The 21,730-nt window shown below is 42.1% G+C and overlaps 1 protein-coding gene and 1 long non-coding RNA gene across 17 annotated transcripts in view; one reads left to right on the plus strand and one right to left on the minus strand.

Annotated features, from left to right (window-relative positions):
* The window catches only part of LOC147031895 (mitochondrial fission factor-like), a 138,946-nt gene that overhangs the window by 37,618 nt on the left and 79,598 nt on the right, over positions 1–21,730 (plus strand). For 7 of the 16 annotated variants that reach the window (XR_015054834.1, XM_085868796.1, XM_085868788.1 and 4 more), the window contains exons 4-7: positions 260–327; positions 4,771–4,932; positions 16,351–16,401; positions 21,076–21,213. Coding sequence is in view for 14 of the 16 variants with exons in the window: in XM_085868796.1 (XP_085724922.1) it covers positions 260–327; positions 4,771–4,932; positions 16,351–16,401; positions 21,076–21,213 (419 nt within the window). In the remaining 2 variants the exon portion in view is untranslated. Of the gene's footprint in view, positions 1–259; positions 328–4,770; positions 4,933–16,350; positions 16,402–20,399; positions 20,506–21,075; positions 21,628–21,730 lie in introns of those variants that run through there. The other 9 variants (XM_085868837.1, XM_085868829.1, XM_085868848.1 and 6 more) reach the window with 7 other exon arrangements.
* On the minus strand, positions 19,425–21,111 carry LOC147031896 (uncharacterized). Its single transcript, XR_015054862.1, has 3 exons — positions 21,014–21,111; positions 19,772–19,891; positions 19,425–19,538 (listed from the first exon to the last, which is right to left on the minus strand). It is a non-coding gene; the product is annotated as an uncharacterized LOC147031896 (long non-coding RNA).

The raw sequence follows: 21,730 nt of genomic DNA on the forward strand, positions 1-21,730 counted from the left end.
ATACTGGGGTTCATGCAGTGCAGGCATGATGGACCGAATGACCTCCTCTTGTGCCAAAGTTCCTTGTGTATCATTGTGCATTTACATGCATGACGAGGATATTGGATGACAAATGTACCTCAAATGAATAACCAAAATATTGGGAGACATTGGACAAATCAACACAGTTAATGTTGTTTGAATCTAGAGCCACAGCATCGTGACACTATTACTCAGGAGAGAATTTCAAACATCCAAACCCATGTACGTGTGAATGCAGGACTTTAAGAAGTCGTCTCAACCTGGAACCACGTACGTGCCACGCAGCAGTCCTCGACGGCATTCCACGTAAGTCCCCACACACTCCACTTACAAGGGGCATTCAAAAAATTGTACAAAAGAGATGGTCATAACAGTCCAAGACATGCCAATGTTGTTTTTATTTTCAAATACTTTGTACAAGTATTATATGATCTAAGAAAATATATAAATAATAATGATTTCTGTACATGCCTAATTTCCACTTCTTTTTTTTTTTTTTTGGTATGCCTGTGACTATTGTATCTCATTTGGAAACCTTGTACAATGCCCCAGGTACGATCACTTTGACAGCATCCAGTCTCAAAATGTATTATTAACCCCTTCACTGTTCACTTACATGTACTTTGGGAAGAGAGGTTTAGTTAAGCCATATTTTGCATTTTGCATCATCCTGTACATGGATAAGATAAACATCAAGGAAAAGGGTGGTGGTTCATCTTGGATGGGGTAACATTCTCTGGTACCAAAGCAATCAGTGTCGTAGCTGTTGTTGGACATTAATTAACCGCTTCATTTTAAACCTTTTTGTGTTTTTTGGCGTCTCACCTTCCGAATGGGTTAATTTGAGCCAGGAGTAAGGTCATTTGAGCCCGAGGTAAGGTAACCAGTGAGGGAAGAGCTGCTTCTGAATACCTTTTGTCAGGCCAGGAAAAGATGAGCCTCTTGTTACCTTCTTGGAACGTGATGTTAAATGCCAAGTCACACACTTTTCACTGTCCACAAGGACCAGCAATCGAACTATCCACTCCACTTCTCTGGATGACCACCAGAAGAGGAGCAGTCCCTGGGACTCCTTGGCCCTCACTATCTGTCATGGGAGTATCATGTAATATTGAAGCGGCTTCACCACATCGAAGTCCAGTTGTGATCTTGGTATTTTCCATAGAGCCTGGGCATTCCTGAGCCACAAATATCTCATCATGGTGTACAAGGCTTTCATTTGGGTCTTTTGGTCCTCTGGGACTTTTGGGTCTTAAGGGTTTTTTGGGGTCTTAAGGGTCGTGGGGGTCTTAAAGGATCTTAAAAGGTTGAAAGGGTCTCACCAGCTGAAAGGGTCCATTCCAATAGTACGTAATTAATTGATAGGCTTACATAATTAATCGACACAAAACGCAGAAAACACACACACACACACACACACACACACACACACACACACACACACACACACACACACACACACACACACACACACACACACACACACACACACACACACACACACACACACCTCATCCATTTTTCTTAGAAACTGCATTACGAAGGTTCTTCTTCATTTTTGTAATATTCAAATATTGAAGCAGCTTCACCGCTTAAAAATGGGGCCCTAAGTAGGGGGATGTACGGGTTTGGGGGAGGGGAGGTGGGGGGGGTTGCCCCCAAAATAGGCATTTTCTTTCTTCTCAGAAACTACACACACAATTCTGATGAAACTTGACCACAGCCATCATCATCCATGATGTACCAAAGTTTGTTCACGACAAAAACAAAATTGGGGTCGAAGGGGGTGTATGGGGGAGGGGGGAGGTTGGCCCTCCAAAATAGGTATTTCCTTTGACATTGGTTCATTGGTACATTTTGCTGATTCCTCCTCCAATCATTATTCTACCAGGTGAGTGCCCAGGGGTAGTCCTCCCCCCCCTTTTTTTGATTATCTTGTGTCGTCCATGCAGACCGCTAGTTCTGTGCTTGAATTAGGAACTACATGTTTACTCCACAAATTATCCCACTTGCTATTGTGATATCTATATTTGCCCCATGTTACATAAACTTAGCTTGGGCTTCATGCATTTCTTTAAAATAGAGAATATGTAGCTGAACCCTCCAACCTACAAATCGACATGACCTACCTTTCTCTTTATCTATTTCTTAAGGTGTAAATCTCTGCTAAAGTTGTTCTTCAAACTGGGGATGATGACAGCCACTTCATTACCTCCACCACCGAAAGTGAAGGAGGTTATGTTTTCACCCCTTTCTGTATGTTTGTGTACAGGATATCTCAAAAAGTTGTGAACGGATCTGGATAGAAATTTGTGAACAAGTTCAGTGTGTGCCAAAGACCAACTGATTAGATTTTGGTGGAGTTCCAGATCCGGATCCAGATGTGATAATTTTTTTAAAGTGATTCTTCAACATTGATAGTGCTAAATCGATATATAGTACGATGTCTCAAAAAGTTGTGCACGGATTTGGATGAAACTTGGTGGACACGTTGGGTGTGTGACAAGGACGAATTGATTCAATCTTGGTGAAGATCCGAATCCGAAAACGAGAATTATTTAATTTTTGAAAGTGATTCTTCACCATTGAGAGATGGGGCCAAAAACGATCTGGTACTGTACAGCATGATATTCCAAAATTGTATTGGGACCGATATGTTCTCATGCATCAGGCACTACGTGGCGGAGGTATGCACTCCACCGAGTGCCCTTCTAGTTTGATGTGGTTTTCTTACCTTGTACATGAATGTTGAAAGAGTACAGTGAAGAGCTTCTCATATTGATGACACATTAATTTGGAGTGAATATTTAATTTCCATCAAAAAGTGGGTGGCTCAACCTTTCTACAAGCTGTACCAACATCACATTTTTCAACATTCATTAACATATCCTCTTCATGCACGTGTCCAAAATTAGCTGAAATAACCATAAGTGGCGAATGATGGCATAAGCAAATGTTGTTCATTATGTTGAAAGTATAATAATAATCGTAAAAGCCATTGATGCCACACATGTGAATTTCAAGCAATACTCTCCAAAGTTATTCCTAAAAGTGCAAGCACACCTTAGATCACCATAATACGCAGTGCAGCATATAATATATGGGTTGGTGGCAAGAACGACTGTGAGGTGGGGAAAATTATGTCGTCTCCACCAGACTCCCCGGAATTGTAGGCCGTCGCTCCGGATAATTCCGTGAGCCGCGGGTCGCAGAATCGACCGTTGTCGCCAATATCTCGACCGCGTAGCGTAGGGTTATTTGTCTAGAGCCAAAGTACCTAAGTATCCACGCAATCTCGTCCACCGGGGATCCACGCCCTCGGAACGCCTGGTCGAACCGGATTTACTCCACTGGCAGCGGTAAATTCACACTACCGACTATCGCTTTGCCACCTACCTTTCCGGCTTGTTGCAGTCAAGCGGGGCTTGCCCAGGACGTCCCAGCTATGATAGACCGGTTACCGGGGATGAAACTCCGCTTATACTCTGACCCGGACCATGCTGGACCAATGTAAGAAGGGACAGAAACAGAATGGGAACATTTCTAAAAAGATTTATTAACAGTAAAAAGACACAGGCAAGAAATAACGCAAATATGCAAGGAATATTTGCAAGGATTCAAGCACTTGCGCAGTTGTACTTAAAGATGGGCCACACGCAGACACACGCGCGCGCACACACACACACACACACACACACACACACACACACACACACACACACACACACACACACACACACACACACACACACACACACACACACACACACACACACACACACACACACACACGAAATCCAGAGTTCTTTATTGGACCCTCCAGCCGATGAGAGAGAGACATGAGCTGGGGGTCAGAGTTCGTGGGTACCTGGTCATCGAAGGAAGGGAGTCTCTGTAATGCAGCACTTGCTAGAGGTCATCGGGGCACAGTCCGGGAGTTCATGCAAGACTCGTGGCTCATGGTGGCGCTCGTGTGGTGAATCGTCGGGGTCAACAGAACTCCTCTCAACAGCAACCGCGAAAAACTCGGCCGCTCCTCTCAGCCACCATGAAACAACTCAGCCGCTCCTCTAAGCCACCGTGAAAAAACTCGGCCGCTTCTCTCAGCCACCATGAAAACTCGGCCGCTCCTCTCAGCCACCGTGAACCAACTCGGCCGCTCCTCTCAGCCACCGTGAACCAACTCGGCCGCTCCTCTCAGCCACCGTGAAAACTCTCCCGCTCACTCCGAGAGTCTCGGAGATACATCCCCTCACGGGGAGGGGCTTTTGGCGAAAAACACCTCGCTGTGCACCTCTAATTGGCCAGGATCCTACGGGCACAGCCTTCCTGGGCGGGAATTTCGGCCATGCTGGGAGAAAGCCACCCCTCCCCTCCACGCGTGTTTGTGGAAGGTGGATGGTGGTGAAGCTGCGTCGAACATCCTCGGGAATCCGTCTCAGACAAAGGTGCGCTGTGGCCCGCGAACCGAGGGCGCAAGCGCGATGGTACCGTGGATCGCAATGGGGGATGTAAAAATAAAAGGAAGCGATTTATTAACCTAACTAAGCCGTCACAGCGCACACATTTAATTCTCCCACTAAACTAAAAGGAAAGAGACCTGACGACACATGTACTTAACGGGATAACTGACTTTTGGGACCTGTATGTTGAATGCAAATGGTTTCCAGATCCGTAACAATATTCAATAAATCGGTAGAGTCCACAATCAATCACTTTCCTTTAACCTTCCTTCTCATCCTCCACAAGGCCTGCATCTCGTCCAATACGCCCTCGTGGACCAGCCCAACCCCCTGTAGCACTACAGGGTGGGAATGCTACTGAGGATCAAAGTCTACTGGCATCCGCCCAAGCATCGGCATCACGAGTGTATCAACACATGACACAGACTCTTGGGTTGTATGCACAGAGGTATGGTTCCTGCGTGTTGTTCAAAAATATGAGGTGTGAGTGGAAGGGAAGGGAGAGGAGGTAGTGTTGTCATAAATTTTTGTATTCCAGCTAATTTGTGCAATTGATGTCATGTGTGTGCAGGACTTGTATGCACCCCTAAACCTCTGGACAGAATGAGTTGTAATTTGTTGGTTGTACTTTGGATGTGCCCGTGAGGGTTTTGGGTCTTAAAAAAAAAATCATCATTTTGGGGGTTCAGGAGTTGCGGTGGGGAGGGTGGAAAGGGGGGCTGACATTACAACTCAATGTAAATATGTATTGTGTTCCAAGTCCCAGCTTGTTCGAAAATATGCGAATTCTCTGTTGCAGTATAATAAAAACAAAAGTAATCATCGATGTGGGGGAAATGCGCTAAAACACAGTGTCTGTTTGTGGGATGAAATGTGTTGAAACTTGGTAGTTGTGCTCAGGGTGTGTATGGGAATGTTTGACTCTTGTGTTTATACTTTTTCTATTCCCTTATATACTTTTTCTATTCCCTTATATACTCTTGCTATTCCCAACTTGTGTTTATACTTTTATTTGAAACTGGGAAATTGTCATTAAAAAAAAACCCAAAGACATCATTGATGTGTGCCAATGTACTCCGACACTGCTGAAGAGAATAACTTGAAAACTGGATGTTATTCGTGAAAAAATTAATCTAACTCGCATTAGTTGAAGAAATCATTCTAAAATGGACCAGTTCACTATGTTATCATATTATGAAAACGATTGTCATCAAAGCAAAGCTTGTCGGTCAAAAGTTATATGTTGACTGAGGCTGACTGCTCTTTCCGGTTTGTTTCAGAACTGGTTGTGTTTCGTTTGCTTTTGTTGCTTGGATGTGCCTTTTAACGTCAAAATTGATAATCTTATCCACATCTTAATATAATGGAGCTTGTGTGCATATGGCTATGTACAGTGTGTATGTGTGTGTGTGTGTGTGTATATATATATATATATATATATATATATATATATATATATATATATATATATATATATATATATATATATATATATATATATAATATTTGTTCTGCCTCTCCGGTCTGGACCGGATAGCATACAGCTAACCCCCATCCGCCAATGAACGTAACGTCTAACAACCATGCTGAGGCTTAGAGTTCTTTATTCTTGACGAATGGTATGAATTGTGATAATCGCTGTAACAAAAACAAAAATAAAATGTTACAGTAAGTTGACACAGATATTACGGTTATCGTTATACATGTACAAGATGTATATTAAAATCACTGATCAGAGTAATGGTACAATAACAAATTAGAGTCACGAGAATAGACCGCAGAGCTTTACATTTATCTACACATCAAAGTTGCAAGTTCTTTCCTATAGGTTGTTGTAACACAATTGTCAAAGTTCGTCAGTAAAACTAGAGCATCGAACTGTTTCATGCCGACATAAAGTCACAGTACAAAATTCTGGTGTTGAACGATAAACAAAACGCATCACTCACACTGTTGTTGGCCACAGTCTGGCACAAAATGCATTTTTCATCGCAGCGGGCAAAAAAACCACATGGCAAGGCGACATTTTTAACACAGCGTCTCCTGGCTCACGGTAGGCGAAGCCACAGGGAAGCAACAACAATGAATATGCATGACTAGTCAACCGGCACAGTGTGGCGGCATATCTTGGCTCACGGTAGGCGGAGCCACAGGGAAGCAACAACAATGAATATGCATGACTAGTCAACCGGCACAGTGTGGCGGCACACTCCCCGCCTGACGTCTTTAAAGACGTCACACACAAACACAAATATATTAGAAAACAAACAATCAAAAATGGCATCACTGATCCGTTGGAACATATCACAAATGAACACGGTACATATTCATTTAACACCACAGGGAAGCAACACGACCAATTCACTAATAGGTCGTGTGTCACTTCATGTTAGTCTTGCATCCACTTCCGTCGAACTTGGAGTGAGTGGACGTACTCGTGGCGCCATCTGCACCAGAACTCTTCTGTGAGGAGTTGAACTCTTTTCCACTGGATACCGTATATGTATTTGATGTCCGCGTCGTAGAAAGGTTCAACAGGCGACCCCGTTTTCTGTGTTAATAGCATGTTGGGAGATAACACGAAAGGAGAATCTGGATCGGTAAACACGGGAACCAGTGGTCGGTTGTTCACAATGGCCATTACTTCCATCATGAATGTTGGCAGCACTTCGTGGGTTAGATCCTTCGAAGCAAACTGTGCCATCATAGATTCAAGAACACGTCTAACGACACCGATTAGCCGTTCCCAACTTCCCCCATGTGTGAAGAATGGGGTGGATTAAACAGCCATTTCACACCACTGTTGTACAGGAATTATTTTACCGGGCCTTCCTCCACATTAATGGCGTCAATGTGTAGAAGGTCTGTTGCGCCGAGAAAATTTGTGCCACGATCTGACCTGTACTGTACCACTTTTCCGCGTATGGCTTGGAATCTCCTGAGAGCATTTATGAAAGAAGAAGAGGACATCTCTTCCACAATTTCAATATGTATGGCTCTGCTGGTTAAGCACATAAACAGTATAGCCCAGCGCTTGCTACTGGCTGAACCACCTCTTGTTTTTCTGGTCAGGACATTCCACGGGCTGAAGGCGTCGGTAGCTACATACGTGAAGGGCGGCGCGGGCGTCACGCGATCCGCGGGGAGGTCTGACATCTTCTGCTGGAGTGGGCGTCCACGCAGCTTGCGGCATGTGACGCAGTGGTGAATGAGGGAAGTTAACAACCTTTTACAGCCTGTGATCCAAAAACCTGCTGCGCTTATTTTCTCCGAGGCATCGGAGAAAACGTGGACTTCTCTTTTGACAGTTTCGTTCGAGCTTGGGGCGTAGGTCCTGCGAACTTGTAACTGTTCTAAGTCACTCAGAGAATTTCTCCAATCATCCCATTCTTTTTCTTGGTGTGGAGACAATGGCTCGTCCCAGACTACAGTCTCCGTCATGAGATCTCGGAGAAGTAATTTACCTTGAACAATTATGGGGGCGACGAAGCCTAGGGGGTCGAACACACTGCTAATCGTAGACAAAACCCCCCTACGTGTGAATGGTTTTTCTTTGGTGTTGACTTCAAACGTGAAGACATCGTGCTGGAGGTCCCACACAAGGCCTAAGCTTCTCTGTTGCGGTAAGGTATCTTCGTCAAAGTTCAAGTTCTTGAGATTTTTAGCATAATCCTCAGAAGGAAATGACTTGAGTACTTCTGGGCTATTTGACGACAATTTGTGGAGGCGGAAGTTACCACCGTTCGCCAGAGCTTCTTGTGTGGCAGACAGAAGTTGTACCGCTTATTCCTCAGATTGACATGACGTCAATCCGTCATCAACATAAAAGTTGTGTAGTACAAAGTTTGTGACGTCATCATTGGGTTTTTCTTGTCCAGCGACCACAGCTTTCCAGAGACCGTACATGGCCACAGCGGGAGACGGCCTATTCCCGAAGACATGCACTGTCATTCTATAGTCAATCAGCGGTTTCTCGGGATCATTATCTTGATACCACAAAAATCTGAGGTAATTGCGGTGTTCTTGTTTGACCAGGAAACCATAAAACATGGACTGAATGTCAGCTGAAATCGCCACTTCATCAGAGCGAAATCTTATCAAAACACCAAGTAAGTCATTGGTCAAATCTGGCCCTTTTAGCAACACGTCGTTGAGTGATACGCCGTTGTACTTGGAGGAGGAGTCGAATATGCCCCATATCTGGTCAGGCTTATGTGGATGGTAAACCCCGAAAAGTGGTAGATACCAGCATTCCTCATCTTCTCGAAGGGGTGGGGCGATTTCTGCGTGGTTTCTATCGATATCCTGCTTCATAAACTCAACCATGTTGTTTCTTTTCTGGGTTTTTAATGAGGCTGTGGTGCAAGGAACTAGCTCTTTTGATGGCTTCCGGTTTATTGTTAGGTAGCCGCTGTCTGTCTGCCTTAAACGGCAGCGGTGCCACCCAATTACCTTCAGGTGACCGATGCATCTCATCTTCCATTACTGAAATGAATCGTCTGTCTTCAGTGGACAGGCCAGATTTGTTGTCATCTTTATTCACTTGGAAAATGTCTGAAAAATTGTCGTTTTTGCAGGTAACAATTTCTTCAACAAACAGCTTATTGTCACATGGTGGGAAAATTGACGGACGACCGTCCGGCAAAAAGTTAATTTTATTCACCACAGGAACACCTGTTTTATGAACTTTGCCGAGACAAGTTTCACCGATTATCGCCCAGCCAAGAGTTGTTTTCTGGGCGAATGGAGATCCTCTCGGGCCCGTCCGTTTTTCCAAAATATGATGCGCTTCTGGAATGTCACGGCCGATCAAAATTAATATCTCGGCGTCGCTGTCAATCTCGGGGATTTCTGCAGCAATATCAGACAGGTGGGCATAATGAATGGCGACATCAGGCGTGGCTATTTCGTGACGGGCATTTGGAATTTCATCGCACTCAATTAACATAGGAACTTGTATTTTGTGGTTACCGTCTATGGACTCTATTGTGTAGCCATGTGCACGTTTCCCAACCATTTGCGCTGACCCGGAGCATGACGTAAGGTTGTAGGGAATATTTTCCCCCGATTCATCAAACGATTTGAAAAATCTTGATTTGGCGAGCGTGACATTGCTCTGGTCGTCGAGGATTACGTAGGCATGGATATACTTGTTTGGATTGTCACTGTGGTAAACTTTGGTCAGAATTGTTTTACTGCATCATTTACCCGGGGACACATCACCACAAATTTGTGTGCATTTAGAGTTCGGAACGTTGACGGGTAGCTCCCCGCCGTTATCGGCGAACGCCTTATTGGCTGGCGTGGCGGGCTCTGTTGGGGTCACCGTGGGCTCTTTAAGGGGCTGCCGCTTGTCGTAATGCATTGCTGTAACATGCTTGTTGCCTTTACACACAGAACAGGATAAATTTACATTACATGTCTTTGCAACGTGGTCAGTTGAATCACAGCACCGGAAACATATCTTATTTTCCCGCAGAAAGTCCCTTTTTTCGACAAATGACTTCAATTTGAACGCACGACAGTCGCTGAGGTTATGTGCAGTATTGTGCAAAGGAAAATTTGGCTGAATGTCTGTCTTCTTGGAGAAGAGGGTGCGATGTGCAGGAAGTTTGTTTACCTGTGGCTGTCTATATCCACTCTGACTGCTGCTCTGTGCGGCATTACTTTCGTACGCAAAACTAGGATCATTGCGTACCTGACTGAGGTTCTTGATAAATTCAGCAAACACATGGAAAGGAGGAAACACCACATTATTTTCTTTTTTGTACCTGGACGCATGCATTGTCCATTTCTCCTGTATGTTGTAAGGCAGTTTATTGAGTATGGGGAGTACTCCTGATGAAGAGTCAAAATAGCTTAAAAGAGTAGCGTATTTTTGATCTTCTTTGAGGGAGAGCACTTCATACAATGTATATGAGTTCATACAGTTGCTTGTTGTCTTTGTTTGACAGCCGCGGAAAGGAAGCAAGTTTATGTTTTATTGAGGCTTCCACCATTTCCAGACTGCCAAATCGCTCCTCTAAGCGCTCCCATATTCGTTGAAGCGTGAGACATGGATTGCTGGCATTTGACATTTTTAAGCTGACGGCGTGTTTCTTTGATTGTAGACCTAACCTCTTAATCAGGAGGTCAATCTCTTCATTAACACTGGCACCAATATCGTTCACAACACTGCGAAAGTCTGCCTTCCACACTGCGTATGTTTCTGGTGTGTCGTTAAATGTAAACAAGCGTGTTAACAGCAAATCTCTTTTCAGCAGATATTGTGAAAAGTCAGTGTTCATAGGCGTTGTATTATTTGCTGTGGAAACCGGCACAGATGAAGACACATTCGGGTCTAATGTCACACGAGGGTTGGAACTGTGATTTAAGTGTCTGTTATTCATGGGAACAGATGTAGCGTTAATAGCTCGGTTATTTAAATCAGGAAAGAAGGGGTGATCAGGGTGTCTGGTTGTTGCTTGGTATAAATTACTGGCAATATTGGGCGCAAGAGCCGGTGGTTGCAAATTTTGCATATTGTCAATAGCGATAAAGTCAGCAGTTGGTAACACTGGTGGATAACTGTGATCTTCCACATACTGTTCTGTGCGCTTTGCTGATGTCTACTGAGGTAGGTTGATATCGGGCGGGCCATTTCCACCCACAAGTTCGCTAATACATTGTTCAATAGCTTGTAACTCTGCCTCAGTCTCGGCGACTTGTTTTTCACATTGTAGTAGGGTTAAATCAGCCTCCATTGTTGATCGAATTCGTGCTGATTCTGCGGTGGCCAAGGCTTGCTTTTTGCGTAGTTCAGCTGCTTGTCTCTCGTACTGCAGGCCAGCTTTAGCAGCACCGGCTTTAGTACGTTTTTGTGCTAACATAGAACTTATGTTTGACAGTTCTGAAGTTTTTGAACCAGCCTGAGATGATCGTACTGATCGGTTACTTCTGGGTGACTTCTCTGACATGTTGATTGGCTGGACGATGGCGCCGAGTGATACTGCGGAAACTGTGTTTGGTTATGGACTGGATTCCCCTGAGCCGGGCGGTCCAACGTTTCTCGCTTGCCTGGACTGTGCTTGGCCTAGTCGATTGCTGTTCTGCCTCTCCGGTCTGGACCGGATAGCATACAGCTAACCCCCATCCGCCAATGAACGTAACGTCTAACAACCATGCTGAGGCTTAGAGTTCTTTATTCTTGACGAATGGTATGAATTGTGATAATCGCTGTAACAAAAACAAAAATAAAATGTTTTCGTAAGTTGACACATATTACGGTGATCGTTATACATGTACAAGATGTATATTAAAATCACTGATCAGAGTAACGGTACAATAACAAATTAGAGTCACTAGAATAGACCGCAGAGCTTTACATTTATCTACACATCAAAGTTGCAAGTTCTTTCCTATAGGTTGTTGTAACACAATTGTCAAAGTTCGTCGGTAAAACTCGAGCATCGAACTGTTTCATGCCGACAAAGTCACAGTACAAAATTCTGGTGTTGAACGATAAACAAAACGCATCACTCACACTGTTGTTGGCCACAGTCTGGCACAAAACACATTTTTCATCGTAGCGGGCAAAAAAACACATGGCAAGGCGACATTTTTAACACAGCGTCTCCTGGCTCACGGTAGGCGAAGCCACAGGGAAGCAACAACAATGAATATGCATGACTAGTGTGGCGGCATATCTTGGCTCACGGTAGGCGGAGCCACAGGGAAGCAACAACAATGAATATGCATGACTAGTCAACCGGCACAGTGTGGCAGCATATCTTGGCTCACGGTAGGCGAAGCCACAGGGAAGCAACAACAATGAATATGCATGACGAGTCAACCGGCATGTGTATATATATATATATATATATATATATATATATATATATATATATATATATATATATATATATATATATATATATATATATATATATATATATATATATATATATATATATATATATATAGTCCAGGAGCAAGGTGACTTTTATTCAACATGGAAGGTGCACATGTTTAAGGGTGCCACTGTTGTAGAGTAGGGTTGGCAGATCCCAGAAACCCAATTCTTAAGTTGCGCCAGTGGTGGGTGTGGTAGGTGGCCCCACCCAAATCCAAGATGGCTGTTTCGATATTGTCTGAGAGCTTAGGTATGTATTGGGCACTAATAGGAAATCATGTATGGGGAATCATTTCATGTCATCAGATTTGACCTTGAATCAAAGGGTCAAGGTCAAACAGGCATAAAATTGACCAAAAACTGTGATATTGACCTTTATCGCATGACATTGACCTTGGATGATAATGACACCCTCTCCATTAGATTGGGCATAACCAAAACTATTAGAATGCATACCAAGATCATTGGAATTGGCCGAGTATTACTTGATGTATGACAATATTGGTTTTATCCTATATCGAAATGGCTATCTTGGATTTGGGTGGTGCCACCGAGCACACCCACCACTGGCGCAACTTAAGAATTGGGTTTGTGGGATCTGCCAACCCTACTCTACACCACTGGCACCCTTAAACATCTGCACCTTCTATGTTGAATAAAAGTCACCAAGCTCCTTCTCTTATTTATATATATATATATATATATATATATATATATATATATATATATATATATATATATATATATATATATATCTTCTTCTTTCAGCTGCTCCCGTTAGGGGTCGCCACAGCGGATCATCCGTATGATCCGCATAGTGATTTGGCACATGTTTTACGCCGGATGCCCTTCCTGACGCAACCCTGGTCGCTTCTTACGACACAGGGAATATATATATATATATATATATATATATATATATATATATATATATATATATATATATATATATATATATATATATATATATATATATATATATATATATATATATATATATAGATGTACTATATACGTGTGTGTATATATATATATATATATATATATATATATATATATATATATATATATATATATATATATATATATATATATACATATATATATATATATATATATATATATATACATATATTATACATATATATATATATATATATATATATATATATATATATATATATATATATATATATATACATACATATATATATACATACATATATATATATATATATATATATATATATATATATATATATATACATATATATATATATATATATATATATATACATATATATATATATATATATATATATATATATATATATATATATATATATATATATATATACATATATATAGTACCCAGCTTGTGGCGTGGCGTGGCATCTTTTCCCCATTGGTCTATCATGTTCCGAACATAGAGTTATCTGGGAAGTTTCACCCCACCATTTTGCTCTTGTTAGCCGGTGCTGACTCGGCAGCTCCACTTGGCTGCATCTGATATGGTAAGTTAACTCGAATACGCATCGAGGCATGAGAACCTCCCCTCCCCTCCCCCCCCCCTTTGATGCTGCCAATCCACCAGAAACCGTCACACGCGAAGTAGTGCAAACCCTGCCAGGATTGGTGGTCCCAATCGGCACTCGTGGTTGATTAGCAACCCGCCGGCGTGCGGGGTTTTCCGTGCTCGGTGGCCTCAGGACCAGGCGTTTAAGAGGGATTAGTGTGCGTCCCCTCATGACGAATCTCAAACCCCGGATCTGTTACAATATGATGACTGCTATCGACAATGCACGTGGGATGCGTTTCTGTCTAAGCTCTCACTGATTACTTGCCAATAAGCGATGAAACCTGTCTGGCATTTAGCATTGGGATTTTCATACATGTGCTCCTTGGGATTGTTTGCAACTCTGGAGGAACCCAGGTGGGGTTTGAACCAGCAAAGGTTGCTTTATGCAACTTTCTTTGGATAGAAGAGCAAGGGGTTAATTATAAAGATATCAGCCACCTGGGGATAATTGATTAGGTGAGAGCTGACTGGTTGTTCCCTCCAATTATGGGTGAGAGGTGATTGGATATATATGTGCATATATAGCCCATTTGATCATATTCATATCAGATTGTTAAAATTAAGTTAGTTCACAATCAGGGTATTCATTTTATTCAGGCATGGTGCTGTGGATATGTCCTTATAAGTGGAGCTGTTTCTGCACAATTGAACAATATCCTGTTTCATAGTTTTATAAATCGAATCTTAACGATTCGACTTAAAAAGTAGAATTTGCTATGGAAGTTAATTTAAAGAACCAGAAAAAAGCAGATTAATTATAGCTTTGTTAATTTTGCATTGCACCAAATTTGATACAAATGGTTTAATACACATACCCATAGATTTGCAGAATAAAATAAAATAGATCGTGCGACATACTCTTCGAAAAGTTTGTCATGATAAAAACATTCCATCCTTTTATCGAGTTCTTTTCTTATTAAACCTCAAGTCATCGTTACTATTCTTTGCATCTGGTCAACCAATATTCATCAAGTTTGACTTTTGTTACTCAAGAATGGTCTTGTTCATCTTCTCTCATGTGCAGAATCAGGTTGCTGCTTGTGTTATTGGTAAGTACAACCACGTTCCTTAATAATGGTGTTTGCATCATTGTGAAGGAGTGTGGCTGAATTACTGATGCAGTGCCCCCTGTGTGGGTTAGGGCAATATTTTCGAAATTTGAATGCTGTGCCAGTGATAGCTTGTCTCCTCTTCATTGAAAGACAATCTAGGATCTTTAGTATCCTATAACTAATTCTTGCAGACAGAACAACTAGCTTAAACTCCATCTGAGGGACGGTGTATTTTGTGTCTTGGTGCCATGCACGTGAAGCACCAATTCGACAGTTTGCAATTGGACCGAAAATCAAACTCTGAGGAGATGACTCGCAGGGTAGGTATGCTACCTCTATACCATCCTGCTAGGATTGTGCCTTGACATATTTATAACATCAGCAAATCCACAAAATGTAATATTCAAGCAAGCCTGGCCTTCAAACAGGTGTGCTTTTACATCAAGCAGAATGCTAGTTTCGTAAGCTGAGCACTTCCACTTGCTCGGACACGAAGCGCACAGAGCCAGCATCAAGCACAGAAAAGAACCATGTGTGACAAGATGCAACGTACGAAGGGCCCGGTCATGGTTTTCCAGCAAAACTTTTCAAAAACGACACCGCTCACACGGGAGAAAGCTATTCACATCAGGATGTGGGGTCTAGCTTGCCTCATGGGTTTCCACCGGACTAGCTTCCACCTGGACCGAGCTTCCAGTATGAGGACGAGAACATGGCGTGCACAGAGGGTAATATTCATCTAACAATACTCTGACCCAATGAAGATGAGGTCCTTTTTTGTACATGTTAAGCAGGAAGTTGTCAGAGCACTTCAGCATTCCATTTTTCGGCTACATTGCTCATATCTATTGTTTTCAAACGTGTTAAGACAACTGAGTCTCACCCTATGTTTTGTTTTGCTTTTAAGACATCGTACCATCCATCATGGTATTTTAACCTCTGGAATTGAGCAACTGGAAAACATTTTCTTTTTCACTTTTTTCTTTTAACCTGCAGTGCACATACCAGGTAGTTTATCTCCAGCAAGGCAAAAGTGCTCCTGGTAATACAGTGGGTCACTGATGTTATTAATATGAGCACCAATGGTTTATTATAATACACTTCTTTTGAAAGCACATTTTCATTTCAGGGTTATGAGTTTTATTTTGTGGTTAAATACTGATAGGTATTGGAAAATTTAACCCATTGGAGTCCTTTCAAGATTGTGACCATAATAAGGAACTGTGTTTGTTTTTAAGGGAATAATAAGATTGTGATAATCGTGATCGTTCTTGCTAGCAAAAAGAACTACCATGGAAGGACAAATGAGCTTCATAATGAACTCGTATTGTGATTATTCTGCAGGGCTCTTCCACCATCTGCTCAACCACTACTCGCCAGCCTCACCAGCACACGGTAAGCCCTTTCTTGATGTGGTTCTTCATATATTTGCTGACTTGTTCTGTGGTCTCTCTCAATGTATATATTTGCATGGCTTGTGGTCAAATTTTGATAAATTTTCTAAAGTAGCAGCAAGTAAAACCTGATGCTTCACTGATGGGAATATTATTATGAAGAGAGAGAGAGAGAGAGAGAGAGAGACAGACAGACAGACAGACAGACAGACAGACAGACAGACAGACAGACAGACAGACAGACAGACAGACAGACAGACAGACAGACAGACAGACAGACAGACAGACAGAGACAGAGACACTGACTTCACCACACGTTGCTATACACTCCAGGAGGTAGGGGGTGCAAGGATGGGCGAGCAAGGAGGGAGAAGTGGGGAGGGAGGTGTTTGACTTGTATTCAGAGAGGGCCTTGAGGGAATGTGGGGTGGATGGTCCCAGCTGCCGGCATGAGTGTAGGATTGAACGAAATGGGGTATGTCAATACAGCACGTTCAAACAGGATAGTGTGGTGGAAAAGAAATCTATTTCCATTCAGGTTCATGCATACAAAAGAGAATCTTTAATTTTGTATATATGTGGAGGAAGAACAGTCAATGATTCAATGAAGCATTCAAATGATCTTCACTAACAAGAGGCCCGAAGCAATCCCTATTGTACTCGTTTAACATCCAAATCAAGGGAGGGTGAGAAATTTGGCAATTTCTGACTGACAGGCACACGGTGAAAGTGACTGGGAAGGGCCGACAGGCACAAGGTGAAAGTTTGCAGTATGCATTCTCAAATTACCCAGTCTGTAACTATGCAGCGAGCAAGACCTTTTCCATCGTAAGATACAATTCTACTTTACTTGTATATTCATTTATATAACTATGGAGGTCAAAAGACTGTCGGGGAAAAGGGAAATTTTACAGACATAACAGTTAATTTGACTTCAGTACAAAAGTCAAACCTTATTTTATAGTGTTCAATTAAAAGCAACAGTTGAGGATAAATGAATATCATTATTTTTCTTCCACAATAGCAAAACTACCCGTCACTTTCAAACAGCACGCACCATTTTTAGAGACGAGAAGGACCCGACACATGGACACACACAGGCACGCCGAGACCGAGCTCCTTTTTAGGTCATCTCTTCGAGCATGACCTAATAATATGGGTGTAGATGTCCTTCGATCCGTCCGTTCGTCCATCCGTCCGTTGCGAAAATGATGATTTTCAAATTCTATCTCCTCCACCATTTCTCAAGCGATCTTGAATTTGATTGTGGCATATGAATCTATGGGACAATATCTAAATTTGGTCGGGCCGGATTTTCGATATTCGCTTTCGTGTCACGTGACTTCAAAGTTGGCAAAAAATGCGAAAATGACCATTTTCATGCGAAAATGACGATTTTCAAAATCTATCTCCTCCCAATTTTCTCAAGCGATCTTGAATTTGATTTTGGCATATGAATCTATGGGACAATATCTAAATTTGGTCAGGCCGGATTTTCGATATTCGCTTTTGTTTTCGCGTCACGTGACTTCAAAGTTTGAAAAAACTGCCCCCACCTTCAGGAGGCTAAATATTTTCTCGCAGAGATGACCGTCAATCCCGCACGGGGGTAATTTTATAAATTAGATACCAGTGTGTATCAACATCTTCTATAATGAGATATACTGTATTGCTGAATGTTTGTTGTTGTTGTTGTTGTTGTTGTAACAGCTTGTTTGATTGTTGTTGTTGTTGTCTAACAGCTTGTTTGATTTTGGTCATACCTCTCAAAATGAGTTTCTGTAAAGAATTGGCTATCATGACTCTACAATTGAGGCCCTGTAGCTGTCAGACAGGCATTTTTTTGTTGGAATGCCAAATAAGTATTCATCAAACTCTTCAAGAGGATAGAGAACATAAACTTGTTCATATACAGTTTCTTTGACAGTGTGGAGCAGGTTCGAAGGTCTACCTTTTGGATTCCAGTACAGCCTCAGCTATATTACCAGGAGCAGTTTTAACAGCTAAAACCAAATTCACCAAAGCATCAGCACAAACTCAGTGACTCGACAAGTATTTAAGCCAACTGATCTTCTAGTTTTACCCTCTCTCCATTTTGAATTCTCTAAAACACTGGGATAGGCCTTTGGCTGGACTCGGCTCTTAGGTATACCCTGAATTGGATGAGGATTCAACAAGAGTGAAACTGGACAGTTAGTTGACTTGGAATACATCGTAATTGTTAGACAGCTGTTCACCTCCATCTCAGATCACCCGCCATCCAAAGCCATGATCTTTTCGACCCGTTAACCACCCTCCACCCCCAAGCCCATCTCCATCCAAATTTCAGTCTTTCCTTCCTGAGAGTTTGCTTCTGTATCCATCTTGTCCACCCTACGTGCTCCCTCACCCCCAATTCCTCCCCAAACCCATTATTTGTCCATGTCTTCCTCTATTTTGTCCTTCAACCCTGCTGTTGGTGTTTTCCCCCACTCTTTCTACTGTTCCCTTTGTTCTGGTGCCTACTTATCCATTCTGTGTTCTAGTTCTTCCATGAGCCTTGACTTTGTTTACAAAAAAAAAAATTGGCCACAGCTGCCTTTGGGGGTAAGACATGATGGGCATTTTACTTGCCTGATCAGTCCTTATGGTCTTCCCATATGCTGAACCTTAATCTTTGGGACAACTTGTACATTTAAAAGGTCTTTGTTTTGTACATAAGGTTGAGGCTCATGTAAGAACTAGAACACAAAACTGTGTAAAACGAGAAAACACACGAGCAGTGGGGTAAAGGGACAAATGGACGAATTATAATTGATAAGAATCATGAGAGTCAGATGAGTGGTGCCGGTGGGGAGATACAGCAGGTGAACAATCAAGTATACAAGCTCAAATACAGCAAGGAGACAGACGAAGGAGGGAAAACCGGGGATGAAAGATTCATTGAACAAGTCAATATAAATGTAGGTGGAGGGAGACGGGAAAACACAATAATTATCCTCGCTTGTTCATGAGCCTCGCTCATTCACCAAAAAAAAAAAAATCTGGGAAGGAAAGGAAATTGTTGGCGTGGGGAGGCGAGGGTTCATGAAGGTTGTAAAGATCATGAGTTTGGATGGAGGAAGAGCTGAGGAGGAGGTGAACACCCAACTTGATGCCCTGGAAGAAAGAAATGAAATTGAAGAGACTGAGGAAGTTGGTTCCACAGGCTGGAGGAAAGAGGAACAAATGAGTGGAGCTGAGCATTGAGTCTGGATTTTGGGAGTTTCACCAGAACTGGGTTACTGACAGAATGTGTGTGCCATGAAGAAATCTAGAGGAGAAGGGAGAGAGTGTGGAAAGGGCAAAGGATGCAAAACCAGAAACGAGGCAGCAGAAGACAGGCCACTGACCTGTCTACCATGCGAGAGTAGTAGGCCCAGAGATTCAGCTTCATCGCAGGAGATTAGAATGATTTTTAAGGCCTTCAACTCCATGGCATCAATATGTGACAGGCTTACCTGAAATGTCTACTATAAAAAAAAAATCACCATTATGTACAATCCTGCATTATTTAAAATTAAAAGTGAGTTTAATTTGAACTCTATAATTGTATGTACAACACTGTATCTACAGTAGGCCAGTTTATACATCCTCCAGATCAGTGTTTCTCAAGGTGGGGCGTGGCAATATTTTGGTGGGGCATGAGGATTCAGAATTAATGAATCGATATATGATCGCTTTCATAGCTTTGCACTTTCAAATTTTCAACTGACAAAATTGGCTCCTCGAATCAAACAAATCTGCAGCCAGCATCAAGGGCAGGGATCCCATTGAAGTGAGTAGCAATTGAATAAAATTTGCAATAAAGTTTTAATAAAGCCTTTTGAATACATATGTAGTATATACTGTAGTGTCTCCAATCATGGTGGGGCATGGGACAAAAAAGGTTGAGAAACACTGCTCTTGATGAAAGTCAAAGCTGCAGTCAGGAACCCGTGAACATCATCGTAATTTGTCTAAATATTTGAACTCTTCCAGATTGCATTCACTTGTCCCAATTTACAGACCAACCGAAGCAATAGACATCAATGCCGAGCCATCCACCGAGGTGCAAGAGGTCGATTTGGAAACGATCATCAGACAGGTAAATCTCACTTAATTTTAACCATCGTCATCTCAGGGCTTTTAAGGGCATTTACCAAAATTTTCAAGCTACAAATTTCCTACAGGCCATAGCACTCCAGGAAGAATGACCCGAATCCATCTGTGAGTCATGCAATGAGCTTCCAGTTTTACACTTGCCGAGCATGGTGTGGGCATTAAAAAAAACAAAATTAAGATTCAAGTTTGACCCCATCCGAGTACGACATTATTGCTTTTGAGCAGAGCTGTCATATTCAGATGCAGTCTAACTTGCATCTCATTAACATTGGCTTTTAATTGCAAAATTTAATTTGTTGGACAATACCATGTCCATGTTACATTCATTACCAAGCGAAGAATAGCACCTGTGGATAAAAGTGTCAGACAGGAATGCAAAAGTCTATGACGGCGAGGAATAAGTACATGGATACCTCGATAGGAAATCTGCCGTGAACCAAAATTAGTGAGCAGCAATGCGTCTTTTGTCGTTGATACAAGTGATAACTAACCTTGTGATGTCATATCAGTAGCCATTTGTGGAAGAATTATTTGAGGCTTGTTTTCCGACCAGGTATCCAAGTTGCAGCGTCGGCTTCTTTCCCTGGAAGCAGAAAGGGAGGTTCGCATGCAGAGAGACTCCATTCTCACCTCGCTCTCCCTTGCCCTTTGCCTCATTAACGTCTGGCTCATTCTCCGTCGCTAATCAATGGTACTTTCCTATTTCTTCCGTCGTGTACAACTCGCCCTTTGTTTTCATATTTGGAGCGTGTGTGTGTGTGTGTGTGTGTGTGTGTGTGTGTGTGTGTGTGTGTGTGTGTGTGTGTGTGTGTGTGTGTGTGTGTGTGTGTGTGTGTGTGTGTGTGTTTGTTTTTGTTTGTGTATGTTACAGGCTGCTTGATATACAGCTTAACCTTCGCCCTTTCATATTTTCCAACGCAGTGTTGAACCAAAATAATTAATCTTCATTGTGTTTTGGTTAAATCGGTCAAAATTCTCCGCTTTGGTCTTCATCTAATACTTTAACATCCTCTTTATTTCCGATATGGGCAAAATTTCCCATTTATTGTCCCCTCACTTTGCGCCTGATTATCGAGTATTAAATGTTCTTTATTTATGAGCATAATTTGGCTTCTTGCAGTGTGCAGACTGATGTTTTCCAAAATAATGTGTTTATATACGAACAGAAAAAAGGTTCCTGTGAATCTTTGAGATCCATCTAAAATGAA

Source organism: Eptatretus burgeri, chromosome 2 (assembly GCF_056783735.1).
Source record: "Eptatretus burgeri isolate ZD-2024b chromosome 2, Ebu_testis_v1, whole genome shotgun sequence".
Lineage (NCBI taxonomy): Eukaryota > Metazoa > Chordata > Myxini > Myxiniformes > Myxinidae > Eptatretus > Eptatretus burgeri.